Source organism: Neltuma alba, unplaced genomic scaffold, assembly GCF_004799145.2.
Source record: "Neltuma alba isolate B1F8T4 unplaced genomic scaffold, ASM479914v2 tig00010986_pilon, whole genome shotgun sequence".
NCBI lineage: Eukaryota > Viridiplantae > Streptophyta > Magnoliopsida > Fabales > Fabaceae > Neltuma > Neltuma alba.
This window is the reverse complement of record NW_021635746.1, coordinates 53,272-67,791: the sequence shown is the minus strand read 5'-3', so window position 1 is coordinate 67,791 and position 14,520 is coordinate 53,272. Positions and strand designations below refer to the sequence as shown.

General features: G+C 35.3%; 2 protein-coding genes across 4 annotated transcripts; both read right to left on the bottom strand.

The window, feature by feature from the left end:
- Positions 1 to 69: 69 nt before the first annotated feature.
- Positions 70 to 3,517, bottom strand: LOC114760549 (uncharacterized). 3 transcript variants are annotated; one of them, XM_028949811.1, is made up of 5 exons: positions 3,385 to 3,517; positions 2,371 to 2,628; positions 1,462 to 1,946; positions 1,147 to 1,378; positions 70 to 1,065 (listed from the first exon to the last, which is right to left on the bottom strand). In XM_028949811.1, exons 2-5 carry the CDS (start codon positions 2,621 to 2,623, stop codon positions 593 to 595), a joined length of 1,443 nt encoding a protein of 480 aa, XP_028805644.1. In that variant the 5' UTR covers positions 2,624 to 2,628; positions 3,385 to 3,517; the 3' UTR covers positions 70 to 592. The 3 variants fall into 3 exon arrangements, with proteins under 3 accessions (XP_028805644.1, XP_028805645.1, XP_028805646.1); XM_028949812.1 differs by having other exon boundaries at positions 2,371 to 2,649; positions 3,385 to 3,516; XM_028949813.1 differs by lacking the exon at positions 3,385 to 3,517 and having other exon boundaries at positions 2,371 to 2,650.
- A 3,865-nt stretch (positions 3,518 to 7,382) lies between these two features.
- LOC114760548 (chloride channel protein CLC-c) lies at positions 7,383 to 14,194 on the bottom strand. The gene is made up of 8 exons (XM_028949809.1): positions 14,092 to 14,194; positions 13,191 to 13,469; positions 12,442 to 12,642; positions 11,617 to 11,794; positions 11,185 to 11,447; positions 9,646 to 9,915; positions 8,423 to 9,551; positions 7,383 to 7,838 (listed from the first exon to the last, which is right to left on the bottom strand). Exons 2-8 carry the CDS (start codon positions 13,403 to 13,405, stop codon positions 7,740 to 7,742), a joined length of 2,355 nt encoding a protein of 784 aa, XP_028805642.1. The 5' UTR covers positions 13,406 to 13,469; positions 14,092 to 14,194; the 3' UTR covers positions 7,383 to 7,739.
- Between the last annotated feature and the right edge of the window lie 326 nt (positions 14,195 to 14,520).

Sequence of the window (14,520 nt, the reverse complement as noted above, 5' to 3'; positions counted from 1 at the left end):
GCTTAGAACAGCTTATAAATAGTTTATAAATAACTTTTCAATAGTGATTTATAAAAAACGAAACAAGTATATAAAAAGAATTTTGTCTCTACTTACGTATAGGAGATTTTTTAAACCCTCCCAAACAGGTCCAATAGCTTATGTTTTTTAACAACCAAACTAAATTACAATTGGCCCATTCCCTAGAATGACGTCAAATATCCAGCTCTGGTTGCTTACAAAGCTCTCACCATAGTAGATCCTATTTATCAAAAAGAGCAAAAATAAAAAGCACTAGATCCCTATTCTCCCAAGTGTGGTTCCTCATCACGGCTTTAAGATCGCCGTAACATGGACACCATGCATTACATATCTAACCAAATAGAAATTTAATGCGAGTGCCCCCTGAAGTTAACTTACTGATAGCATGAGTCTGATGCATCAAACTCGCCTGATATTAACCGACACCCCCCCCCCCCCCCAAAAAAAAAAAAAAAACACCCATTACATTTCTATTGTGACTAAAAAAGGGCTTGATTAAGTTAGACGGCCTTCCACAACAAACCCAAAAGTTTGAGTTATCAGTCACGTTACTTCTGGTGCTCCCAAAGAGTCACCACTCATTCCATTTATTCAAGAAGTCATCCCACATGGCTGTAGCCATTGAATCCCTTATGGAGAATGCAAGTTGCTCTTCCATTGAAGAAATCAATTGAACACCAGGAAGTTCATCAACATCTGACATCTCATCCACTGGTGCTTCTCCGACAGTGCTAAACAGCCAATCATTTCTTTCATGCTGGCGTATGAAGTTATGCAGAACACATGCAGCTATCACAATGTCCCTCTGAACTTGAAAAGAATATTGTGGAGCAAGCTTGAGAATAGGAAATCTGGTTTTTAACACATTAAATGACCTCGCTATGGCATTTCTCAGACAACAGTGCCTGTGATTGAATAGCTCCTTTGCATTTCTGGGTAATTGATTAGCACCTCTGTACTCATAATGATGGTACCGAACCCCTTGAAAAGGAGCAATAAAGCCTCCCATATTAGAGTATTCCATATCAACAAGGTAATATTTTCCTGTAATAGTTTCAAAGAAAATAGTTCAGAGATGGTACCTACTTAAAACGTATGTTATAAGGAATCATACGACTACCAAACCTTCAGGAACTTGGGGGAAATTCTGATCTGGGTCATCAAGAACTGCCCTTAACACACGCGAATCAGTAACAGATCCTTCCCAACCAGGATAAATGAATATGAATTGGAGGTCAAATGTGCAAGCTGCCAGCACATTTTGAGATAGTAAACCTTTCTTATTACGAAATCGAGACTGGTCTTTGGCCGGGACATGTGCAGGAATATGCATGCCATCAATTACTCCAATACAATCCTGAATTAAAAGGCACGTGCAATGTAACATAGGAAAAACTTGAACAGAGAATATAGAAGATGAAGATTAGTTATCAAACAAACCTTGAAATATGGATAAAATCTGTGGCTACTGAGAATTTCTGAAGATGTGGTGGTGTCATGAGGTTGCAAGAATTCACGTGACAAGGACTTAATAGCCTTCAACACATTGTTAAAATGTCGGCTAATGGTTTCACCAGAGTGCTGAAACCGCTCTTGAATCACTCTATTGCGTTCATTATGACCAATGATGTTTAAGAATATTGTCAACTGCTCCTCTATCATCACACCAGCAGTGTCACGCAACAAGGATCTTTGTCGGAGAATGTCACACAACTTGTGGAAAACATGCTTGTCCATTCGCAACATTTCCCGACTGAAGTCATCATGCGCATTCAGCATTTCAGTCATAAATCCACATCTTCTAGGTGATAAACTACGGTGAGGTTGTTTGGTTATACAGTTATAATAATAGTAGCCGGCAGCTGCTGCAACTAGCTCCATCTCATTCAATTCTAAGTCAATGTCATCCACGCTGATTGATGCATCTGAAAAGATAAACCTCAAGGATGCGAATGGCTCAAGATAATAAATTTCTAGTATATCAATTTAATGACTTTACAAAGTTTCCCAACCAACGTATAAAAGGATATGTCAAACAACGTTTCAACTAAAAACTGCTATTTTAGCATTCAAAATATCATATTGTTAAAACTAGAAAAAGATGTAGGCATTACCCACAAATCAAATTGATCACTACCATAACTTTTTGGCACTACACTTCATTTTACAAAAGTATAGGATCGAATTTAATAAAAGAGCCAGTTTTCCAAACATTTCAAAAAGAGGAAGCACCACACTTGCCCTGCAACCACAACAATCTTTTCTCACTCTTAAGAGAGATAAAAATCTCTCGAGCAATAGGCTTCTCAAATAAATCCAAAGCAAGAAAGTAGATCCGTTCATCAACACCTTGCATCTCATCCAATATTTTGATGCATTTGCTTATAGAGAATCGGTCCTCATTCTTCATAATTGCATTTGCTCTCATCTTTGAAACAGCTGCTATTTCCAGCATGGCGTCCACTATAGCATCCCCAGTAGCTTTGCGACTTCTCTTCCGACGACCGGAACTTGATGGCACACCAGCCTGACGCTTGTGTCCATCTAACATATGCACATCATCCCCAGAGCCCGAAGATGCATCCTCCTCCCCAAAATTCATTGGCACTGTATGATCAGTATATATGCCTTAGATGGCAATGCATAATAAATTAGACTTCCACCTCCTAATAAAAACAGTGAAAGACTGATAATCTAAACCCAACAAAGAATTTAAACAACACAAAGCAGACCAAGATAACAGAAATAATCAAACCATATAGCAGGTTAAATGGATGAACTCAATAGGCATGCAACCCTAAAACATGGCAGGACCACCTACACTTCCTAATGAAAACATTCTTCATCCTTTTTATTTTCTTTTGCTTTTTTGTTAATAGAAGCTTTATTGGAGAAGGAAGAATATCTAATAATTATTAGACCATCATTGATAGACTAACTAAATCAGCCACCTAAACCCAATCTTCAGAGAACTATCCGGTTCCTTCTCGATCAGTTACAACGCCAAACAATGCTTCAAAACGGATGAAAAAATTCAAGCGCAGCCGGAACATCCACTTTATCAAGCCCTCAACCCAAATGTTCCTTAAAAGGAAGAAAAAACCACCAAAAAGGCTCAAATCCTTTTTTTTTTTTTAAATAATAATAAGCTTGGGAGTTAATGGTGCAAACATCAGCAAACTAAAATTCAATCATCCAATAGGATCACTATTTGCCACCGGCTTACGATCACCTTGAGCAAGAATTATAGAGTCAAATCATTGAGATAAAAGGTCAGAAATTTGCATTAATCTCTTTAATTTTCTGAGCATGAATCAGAAGTGAGAATAGAGAGACATACAGTAGAGAGGAGTGAAAACTCACCGTCGTCTTCACAAAGTGGGAAATTTTCGTAACGAAGGTTTACAAATTTCTCGAATCAGAGATAGGGTGCGAGAGGAAATAAGAGTGAACAGTGGCATTGGGGATTAGGGTTTAGGAACATGTCAAATGGTCAATTCTTCCTTCCTCTTGTTTTTTTTTTTTGTGCGCGCGTGCGTGCGCGTTTGTTTGGGTCACGTGTCAAACGGTCAATTCCAGCGAGCGGAGTTTCAAAATATGTAGTTTAATTACTTTATGGGTTTTTTGGCAAAAAAAAAAAGGGAAAATTACAAAAAAAGACCTTGAAATTGCAAAAACGCAGATAGGGACCCTTGACAACTTCACTATGGGTTTTGACAACTTCAGGGCATATTATTCTTGTCAAAACCCATAGTGAAGTTGTCAAGGATCCCTATCTGCGTTTTTGCAATTCCAAGGTCTTTTTTTGCAATTTCCCCAAAAAAAAATACTTCATGGGTTAATTAATAGTATTTATTTTTGTATAACTTTATTTTTAAAATATCTTTCAGTAGCATTTAATTTTGAGTGTAATTTTGCTCTAAAAATTTTCTCAATATATAGAAATTATAAAATATTATAGAATATATAAGGTAAAAAAATATTTTAAAATACAACATTATTTTATTTAAAGTTTAGAAATAAAATATTATTTTCATTATATGTTCTATTTTTATATAAGAATATTAAAAGGAAGATAAAAAATACAGAAAAAATTGTAAAAAAATATCTTGAAAATTAAAAAACTGCATATAAAGGCTCTTTCACAAAAATTATTGTCATTTACTTATCAATTGTTGTCAAAATCAATACTAATATTGTAACGTGTTTTTATTTATAATTTTTCTATTTTTGAGCTCTTTTTTTTTACTCCCCAAGAATATATTTATTTATAAAAAGAATTATACTAAGCAACTATATAAATGATGAATATTTATATTTTGGCTAAATTATAAATATGAGGTAAAAATAAATAAGATCTTAAATTTATGAAGAAATCTAAATTCCAAATTAACTCTTCTACTGCCTCATGTCCTTAATATAAAATCTACTTAACTAATTTGGATAGATTAAGAAAAGTAGTTAAATTAGTTATTTGTTAAAAATATGTTAGTTTACCTACCATACCCTTTTAAATCATGTGGATTAAAACTAACTTTTGATGCAAACTTTCTTAAAATATGCGATCAATAGGGTTAGTTTTAGATAAATAAGAAGGACAAAATGAATTTAGACCTTAGTTTGAATAAATAAAAGGGACAAAATGAATTAAGATATTATATTTAGCACTAAATTCCATCCCTCTACAAGTTCTTATATTAAACACCAGAAGTAATATCAGGAATAGCATGAGATATTCCCATGACATTTTTCCTGCGTACATATTATCATCCGAATTCGTCTGCCCCTCTAATTTTCCTTCCATTCTGGTCTGTTATTTTGCATCGAGTGAGATTCGCTGTTTTATGCATTTGGAAATGATACCGTCATCTCTTGGTAATAGATAGATAGTCCAAACAAGAACTCTAGATAATACAGGGCCTTAATCATATTTTGGCCTATAGTTTTCATTATTACTATGATTATAATGTGATAATGCTATTATGTGCTCCTCTTTTATTTATATTACTCCTCCGGTCCTTAATATAGGACCCATTTAACTAATTTGATTAGATTAAGGAAGTTAGGTAAGTTAGTTAATTATAAGAAAAGTGACACATTTTTTCTAAAACACCGTAATCATCTTTTTTAATACCTCATCTCCCTCTTCTATTTGATTATGGTTGAGGGAGTATCTATAGGGGTAATTTAGAGAAAATTGATAAATATGAGAAATGGGTCTTATATTTAGGACTAAAACCAACTCAAGAATTGGGTCATATATTAAGGACCGGAGGAGTATATAAATATATATATTCATGATTTTGCAGCTAAAATTTTGTCCTCAGACTACATGGAGGATTATTCGAGGAAAAGACAGAGCCGGCTGGAAGAAATGCAGAAGCTAGCTGAATTTTCTTCGCCATGCATGCCCCCACATGGGTTCTACAAGTCTATGGTTGAAGATCCATGGCAGCTTTTGAAACCTGGCTCAAATGCATATATATATATATATATATATACACACACACACACAAACTACCAATTATAATAACTCGTTTATAAATAAAATCTTACAATTAAGATAGATTTTATAATTAGGATTAAAAATAGCGTGTGTACGCATATAAATGGGAAGAGTTCAAAATCGTGGGCCTCAAAAGTCATCAAGTTTAAATAATGAAGGACGATCTTCTGCTGCTGCATTGAAGTCCAGTTCTCAACCAAGCCTTGCTCAGTACTTGGCTGCGGCATTCAATGGAGCTGCAAATGGCACAGAAAATTTATGATGGTGGGGAGAAGAGAAATACAACAAGATCCCCAAAAAAATTACAAAAACAAATTTCAAAGGTTATGATTTTCTATTCTAAAACTTGTTACTCCTCCGGTCCTTAATATAGGACTCAATTGTTGAGTTGGTTTTGATCCTAAATATAAGACTCATTTGTCATATTTATCAATTTTCTCTAAATTACCCTTATGAATACTCCCTCAACCATAATCAAGTAGAAGAGGAAGATGGGGTATTAAGAAAGATAATTATGGTATTTTAGGAAAAATATGCCACATTTCTTATAATTAACTAACTTATCTAACTTCCTTAATCTAATCAAATTAGTTAAATGGGTCTTATATTAAGGACCGGAAGAGTATTATATACTGTTTAAATTGTTATTATGACTTTTTAATAATTATTTTCCTTTCTTGGGACCTCATATAATTCTTCTTGGTTGGGAGCTTCATAAAGATCCTAACATATCATACTGTTATGTAGAAAAATTGTATTATTTCTAGAAGTGTGAATTGGCTAGTTAGGCTTAGACATGTTCATGAACTCAATGTTTAATTTTGATTTTTTTTAATATTTTGTTAATCTTATTAAAAAGTACTATCTTGATCTTTAATATAAGAGCTAGTTGATTAATTTGAGTAGATTAAAAAAACTAGTTAAATTAGTTATTTGTAATAAATAGGTGTTGTCTTTTTTAAAATATCTTTACTAATAAATAATATTGACTAAAATTATCATTATTACAAGAACAATTTTAGAAGAAGAAAAAAGATAAATATGTTAAACAAAATAGATTGAGATCTTATATTCAGAATCAAAATAAAAATCAAATAATCTTTTATAATAGAAAAGGAAGGTAGTACTGGTCAGTGGGATAATCAGAATATTTTGTGCATTTGGCTCACTGATTGGAAAATTAGACTAACTTTATACAAACCCAATTTCGATATATATATTTGTTTGGGCAAACCATAAAAAACTGGGTTTAAAAAAGTCAGAAAGACACCATTGATGGGGGAGCAATACGGAGAGTGCGTGGCCTCATCACCGAAGTGACACGTGGTGTCCCGTAAGACCGCTATTGTCATCGGTGCCAATCCAGATGAGGAAACTTAAAGAAAATTTTGTCAAATTTGCCGTGCCAAACATATTACGTTCGTTTGAAAATACTCCTCCGGTCCTTATATAAGATCCATTTAACTAATTTGATTAAATTAAAAAAGTTAAGTAAGTTAGTTAATTATAAGAAATATGACATGTTTTTCCTAAAATACCATAATCATCTTTTTTAATACTTCCTCTCCCTCTTCTACTTGATTATGGTTGAGGGAATATCTATAAGGATACTTTAAAAAAAATTGATAAATATGTGAAATAAGTCTTGTATTTATAACCAAAACCAACTTAACAATTGAGTTCTCTATTAAGGACAGGAGGAGTAATAGGAAAGAAACTTTTTTTTTTTTTGCTCAAATTTTGTGCCCTGCATATATGCACAATTATGTTAGTTTTGTTTGGTTTAAATGCATTCTTCTCGGAACCATAGCGATAGTTATTTTTCTGCAGCAAACGGAAGGAATCCACATTCATATTTTACACTGGACCTGTGATTAGCTTTTCATAAAGGCCAACAAAAGGAAAGAAACATATCACCTGGGAAACCCAACCGCCTCATTAGCAATACAACAAATAGCTCTGCATGAGCTAACCACAAAATTATTCAAACCACCCAATATACAACAATGATTGTGTTTGATTTTTGTTCTGTAATTGATTCCATGAAACCAAAATTGATAACCGATACTATAATGACAAAGCTGCTAAATACAGCATCAAACCCAAGCAGTAACCCCATTGATGATAAGCATCCTCATCACTTTCAGGGTTCTTTGATAATTAATGGAGCTTTTCAACAAACGCCAAAAAGGTTTTTTTCTGCTCACTTGGATCACTCAGTCCACCTGTGAGGTTTCATATTGGGGTAAAGTCCATGGACATGCTCCTCCATGAAGTCATGGCGTGTCAGAATCCCAACAACGGGAGGTCTCTGCAATATGCAAGGAATATCAGCATATTTTGCTGGCAAACTTATCAGGTAAACTAAGCCTTACTAATATAGTCAATATAAAATATGAAATCTTTTGCAAGGTACATTATTCATAAGTCATGAACAGTGCAATTTGACTTAAAATCTATGCAGTATACAGAAAATTTGCCTAGTTATAAATACAAAAGCATGTTAGCACCGGCAATAATTGTGTTCATGGTAACGGATTTAACATCTCTTAAGCAGAATCTCGAGTTTAAGCCTTGTGAATGGAGGGAAAAATACATGATGGGAAAAGGTCCCCCGAATAGAACGTGACTAGGCTCGAATCTGATAAGTTGGAAATACCATATACCTCTAATTATTAGGAGAGAAATTCAATTTCTGCCATGCTCATAAATATCTTTATTATTAACTTATCCTAATTTCCTTATGCTTATAGTTTTAGCCAAAACTGATTAGAAATAAACATGCAAGCATACTACTACTCATCTAAGTGGGATCTCAATTTATATGTCTATTTATGAATAGTTCGGTTGATCTAATTTTAATACAGACAGTAGTAAAGGAAGAGAGAACCATACCCCTTGACTCTTGGGGACCACACACATGTGCCTAAGACCAAGTTGACGGAAAAGAATAGCGGCTTTAGCAAGTGACATGGTCTCAACCACTGTGTATGGGGATGCATTCGAAATTGGGTGAAGATCAACATACATATCCATCTCTTCCTCTTCAATATCTAGATCCTCTAGTTTGATTCCTTTCCCCGATCCTGCCTTTGCAAAATCTAATGCAGAAATTCTTTGTAAGATGTTTCGACTTGCAAGCACCCTCTCTTTTGAGAAGGTCTTCCCCTTCAATAGGACTAGCAGATGAGACCTAAGAACAAGCCCACACAACTCTGGTGCATCTGAGAATGGCGGTTCATCGATGACAGGAAACCCATTATGACCTGTGGTTTTCAGAGCATGTAGTATATTCCCTACTCTTTCAATGCCCGAGAAAGTGACTAATGGGCCAGAGACAACATCTCGTGCAACTAAATTCCTCATATAAGGTTCTGCATGGGCCTCCATATATGGAAGTCCTTTGATCTTCAGTATTTGATCGTAGACACCCTTGTTGAAGCCATCAGCCACAGTTTTTGAGATTAACAAGACCAACATCACAAGAGGAAGTAACAAGAGATCATTGGTGAGTTCTAGCAATATAACACAAAGGGATACTGTCATTCTCATGGTGCCACCAAGGAAGGAGGCAGCTCCAAGGAGGGCGTATAATCCAGTATCAAGTTTTGAGATCGATTCAAATAGTCTCCCTACCAGCCGGCCATATGCAGCACCCGCCAATATCACAGGAATGAAAAGGCCGGATGGAATAGCAATACCATATGTGACTACCCCAAGAAAGTAAATAGTTACAAAGAAGATAAAGAGACTGGAGATGTGGAATTCCTGGAATGTCCTCGTGCTGAATAGGTTGCGAATAGCATCATCATTTGTATTTAGAAAAAGAGAAGCGAGATCATTGTAATATCCTGGTGGACATTGAAAGTTCTTGTAGTTGCCAGACTCATCAACAGTGGGACAGCTTACTGTCGGATCATCAGGACAAGGGATGCACGTTGCCAACCATGGTAAGCCGTAAGCACAGCATGAGGTCAAAAAAGCAATTGCGACAACAATGAGAATTTTGAAACCTGGACCTTTTCTGCATTGGTTTGCATGTTATGATATCATCAGTGATGATGGAAAAATAGACAATAAATGCCTAATAAGAACCAAACTCAAATGCAAAGACATACTCGTTCAGGATGCTATATGTCCGAACAACCTTATCCACAAAGTAATTATATATGCTTCCGAGAATGCCTCCGAGGGTTCCTAAGAGTAATACTGCTAGTATGTCAGCACCATTGTATGATACTTTGGCTGCACTGACATCGTACATTATCAAACCACCTTCACCAAAGAGCCCACATTTCCCAGTGGCACAGAACTGAATTCCGGCTCTCAAAACAATAGCAACTACTGCGGTAGTGAAAAATGTCCTCCAAAGGAGAGCACTCCGCCACCTAAAGCACATCACAGAAATAATAAATACGACTTTTTCAACAAAAGTACAGAGTGCTTGAGAAAATCATAAAATATACCCAATAAATTTTTGCACGGACTATCTCTGACAGAAAAAGGTGCTAAGTATATCCTCTGCTTCAACTTCTTTAAAAGCTAAAATCATTGATAAAATCATAAAACAGTTGCAGAATTCTCAATATGAATTTTCAAAGCAAACAATTTTACATACATATTGCCAAGAAATTGGACTGGATGGTATGGAGTGAAACCAGTATGGCAATCTTTTGTGCATTGCAAGAGAGAACTAATGCTCAAAATTAATAAACCAAACCATCAACACCATTTTATTAAGATAATTTGAAATGTAAACAATATGCAAGAAACAAGCAGAAATATTAACAGCTTTTCCTTTTGGTAACTGGATTTTCAGGTGCTTGCTTCTTTAAAGCTCTTTGTGCCCAATCGTATTCTTGCTGACCAGAAAGTTCGCCTTCTTAATACTCATAGGTTGGGTACCATCGCATCCATAAAAACTTCAGATTTTTACAAATGTTGCTTTAATTTCAAATAATCCAATCATCAAGTGTCATCAACAATTTAATTATATTGAAGTTGTTCATGCAATAAGTTTCGTTTTAGTATTAATTCTGTCGTGTATTTATTTAGCATTAACATTGACAACATACAGTAAATATGCTTTCTATTTTGGTGCCTTTTTCATATGACAGAATCTCAAATTTCATGTTTTGTAACATCTCAGCATAATATTCTATTAACAAAGTGTTGAAACCAAATAAAGATTACGGCATTCTGCTTACCTTGTCCACAAGCCAAACAGAAATCTAACCAAGAAATTAAGATGTCATACGCCAACTTTTTTTTTTTTAAGATGGAGGTCGTTCCATTAAAGCAACAGATGAAGAGCAAAGAGATTACTGAAGCTAATATTTATAAACTACTATTTATCATTAAAAAACCTTTGCAGGCTGGATTTTTTTTCCCCAGTGCCAACATTTATTTGAGATTCATGGTTCTAATGATAGGTCATACACTGATCTATTTTTACCCCATATTAAACATCTATCAATATTCTACCACTCACTCTGCATTGAGTATATCCAAGAAATTGGAAGATTGATAAAGAAATTTTATAGTTGCATTACTGCCTAGTTTAAGCCAGATGTCAAACAGTAATCAAATATAAATTCGCAAAAAAATTAAAGTCAGAAAAGGAAGCATAATAGCACAATTGCAGTAGAAATAGATACCAGGAAGCGGCCTCTTCAAGGGCAAAGAGAACACCACCTACTGGAGCACGAAATGCAGCAGCAACACCAGCTGCAGCGCCACAAGTAATCATGTCTCGCCGGTCTCGATCATTTTTGAAATATCTTAGCCCCATCCAAGTCAAGCGATACTTGCGCGATCCACCCTGCCCTAACAAGGAAGCAATGCATGCACCTGTGTGTACCATAGGCCCCTCTTTGCCCACCGCAAATCCAGCAGAAACTCCAAGGATGGCACCAAAAACCTGTCACAGATGAAATCATGAGTTTTATAGATAACGTTAATATTTTAGTAAAAGATCAAAGGAAACAAATAGAAGTTTGAGTTCTGTTCTTAACACCAAAAAAATGTAAGAATGAAAATAAAAATGATAAGAGCAAGAAATAGTTTTGTGGAATTATATCATTATTCACCTTCACAAAAAGAGTGGTTGGAGCCAGTATATTATGAGCATCAATACCATTGAGATAGGCTTTCACCTCAGGAATACCAGAGCCTGCTGCAGCTGGAGCAATGAAAGCACAAAGAGATCCAGCCGCCGCTGCTAAACCTATATTGCAACCAGCTAATGCCACAAATGCTAGAATGTATCTGTACTGAAACTACTATATTGTGAGAATAAAGGGAGGCAATGTTGTGAAAAAGCTATGCATGCAGTTTAGCTTATTCTGTCAAATAATTTCCACCAAGCCAAATGCTAGATAGCATTTTTAGGGGTGGATGCATCTTAAATATGTCAACTCTTTCTCCAATAAAAACTAAGACCAATTGGAAATAAAGGTAAATGGAAAATGATTAACCGCCAAATTTTTTCATTGCTTGTTTGTAAGGGAAAAAAAATTTAATTATCTTGGGATTTTCAAACAATATTGTCATTCCTACTGAGTGTCAGCAAAGTTTTTTTTAATGAAAAAAATTTGAAAAATGAAATAAAAGTGCCCGAAGCATATAAGGAGTATTAGCTGTGACAAGAATGCAATACATATCACATGTACACCATTTTCTAGTCATGAATGAGGGGATCGATCAAAAGGTAAGAGACCTTAATCTTGACAGAATTCTGCAAATCATGCTATAAGCAAATAATACACATCTTATCTAACGCATAGTTACTAGCAACACAAGCAGCATATGCCGCAGGCAAAAAATAAACAAGCAGCATACGCCAAATAAAGTTTTGGCTAAAATGTTATTAAATGTTAAGAATGCAGAGTTGGTAAACCAAGGAGCAAGCTCACCTGTGCTGGGACATGAGGTTGGACGCCAGAAGCAGCTTGAAACCAGCAATATTCTCAACGGCAATATTATTGAGGAAGGCAAGTAGACCAGTGCCTAATCCAATAAGAGCAGCAAATGCCCACTTAAGTATCACATACTGGAATATCTGAATCTTGCTCCTTGATCTCCAGTCCTGTTTAAATATTTCATTCTCAAATATCCTGAAATAACAGAAACCTTATCACTTCCTACCACTAATGGATCTGCCAAAACAGTTACAAAAATTCCAGAGTTTATAATACAGTGAGGTACTCAGCTTTCTGATTTTTTTTTTTTTAATTTTCATTATTTACTTCAGTGGATTGTTACAATGGGAATCATGTGCTGAGGGAAACTTGCAAAGATGTATAAAGATGGGGGAAAAGAAAAAAGTTCATATAGTTGCGAACATATAACCGGGCAGGAAAAAGCGCTTAAGACATAGATATAACACTTCAACCTAGCGTCCAAAAGGCAGAAATGCCCAAGACGGCTAAGTATAAGAAATAATGACTAGAAAGACCATCACTCTAGAAAATTGGCAGAGCCTTTTTTCATTTTGGTGGTGATCTGAAAATTGGCAGTCTTTATTCCTTCTTTAACCAATTTTACATAATATCTGTTGGTGCATTAATTTTACAAATCCAGAATCTGTTTTGAGCGATAGAATTATCTAGAACTGAATAAATGATAGAATTATCTTAACTCAAATGGCATACAAGGTACTTACTCATAATCAAGGCTTTCAATGGGGCTAAGGTTGGCACCAACTATGGCGATCTGCGAGGTGGTGTTGATCCTCTTCACCAGAAGTGGCTCTGTATATGTCATGTTTCTTTCAGAAAACTCTGACCAGTACCTCCCATTGTCCTTCCTATCCACTGGACCTTCGTTTTCTATGTCATTCACATCATCTCCATGATTCACATCATTTTCATTCTCCATCTTATTAACAACTGCACTTTTCGCTTTTGCAAGAATCTAATTTTAGCATATGTAGTAAGTATACCTGCAAGCAGAATCACATTATTATAAGCATAGTCAGATGCCTTCCCACAGGCATTCAAAGAGTCAACACATAACAATTCTTCTCTCTTTATTATTTCTCATTAAACTTTCTTGATTTGCATCGAAAACATGATTAGGAACCAGAGTTATCAACTTAGCGATGCAAAGTCAATGGAAACTTCGATTACTTCAAGAAACTGCATTCACAATAGTAAAGTTAGGAATTTTGATGAAGACAAGTGCCAAAAGAGAGGACAGGTTGGATGCAATGAGAATCAAACCAGCAGATGCGGACTCTAAATTTTCTATAAAGTTATACGTGAAACAAAAAAGATGACATATGAGTCAATTCTAAAACAGTGCAAGAAACATGACAAACTATCGGTGTGTTTGAACTAGATACCCATATTTTCATAAAGCGACTGAGATCGCTTTGGGAAAAAGGAAGAAGAAAGAACAGGATGAAATCAAATATATTTGATTATTAGTCAAATCTAATTCCTACTTTACACGCATAAATATAATAAGAGAGAAAACACAAAAAGGGCCTGGCGCAAGATTAAGTGATAATGAGAGAAAAAGGGGGAAAAAGAAGCAGCAACATCAGATTGTTCAGTCCTTACAGTAATGAAATCGCCTTCCGCAGACTCCCCAAGGATCACCTGAAGGCTTGCTATTGGATCGCCAGACGGTAAGTCAAACCACTCCACCAAGGTCCAATGACGGGAAAGTATGAAATAATAGAAACAGAAGCAGCTCAATAATTCATTTCAATATATACAACAAAGACCCTCTTTGTTTTTCCGTTCGCTGATTATTGCTGAAATAGCAGCCACAACCAGCGCGAGACGAAGAAAGAGGGACAAGACCCTGAAATAATGGAACCTTTGTTCCAAATGGTAATTTCACAACTAGTTTGCGTTGTTCACTTGTTCTCATCCACGTCTCAGCCTCAATCAGGATTGCACTAATCTGCCAGAGGCAAACCACTAATTTCCCTCCTTACATACTTAAAAATATCAACTTTTCAACCTACTTTACTTTAAATTACC

Excerpts from the sequence above, each read along its gene's own strand:
- LOC114760548 (XM_028949809.1), bottom strand. The coding sequence starts at position 13,405 with ATGGAGAATGAAAATGATGTGAATCATGGAGATGATGTGAATGACATA. Across the intron at positions 11,448-11,616 it reads CAACCACTCTTTTTGTGAAG|GTTTTTGGTGCCATCCTTGG; the intron begins GTGAATAATGAT and ends CATCTGTGACAG. Across the intron at positions 9,552-9,645 it reads ACATATAGCATCCTGAACGA|AAAAGGTCCAGGTTTCAAAA; the intron begins GTATGTCTTTGC and ends AAACCAATGCAG.
- LOC114760549 (XM_028949811.1), bottom strand. The coding sequence starts at position 2,623 with ATGAATTTTGGGGAGGAGGATGCATCTTCGGGCTCTGGGGATGATGTG. Across the intron at positions 1,947-2,370 it reads AATATTGGATGAGATGCAAG|ATGCATCAATCAGCGTGGAT; the intron begins GTGTTGATGAAC and ends TTATCTTTTCAG. Across the intron at positions 1,066-1,146 it reads TTTCCCCCAAGTTCCTGAAG|GAAAATATTACCTTGTTGAT; the intron begins GTTTGGTAGTCG and ends AAACTATTACAG.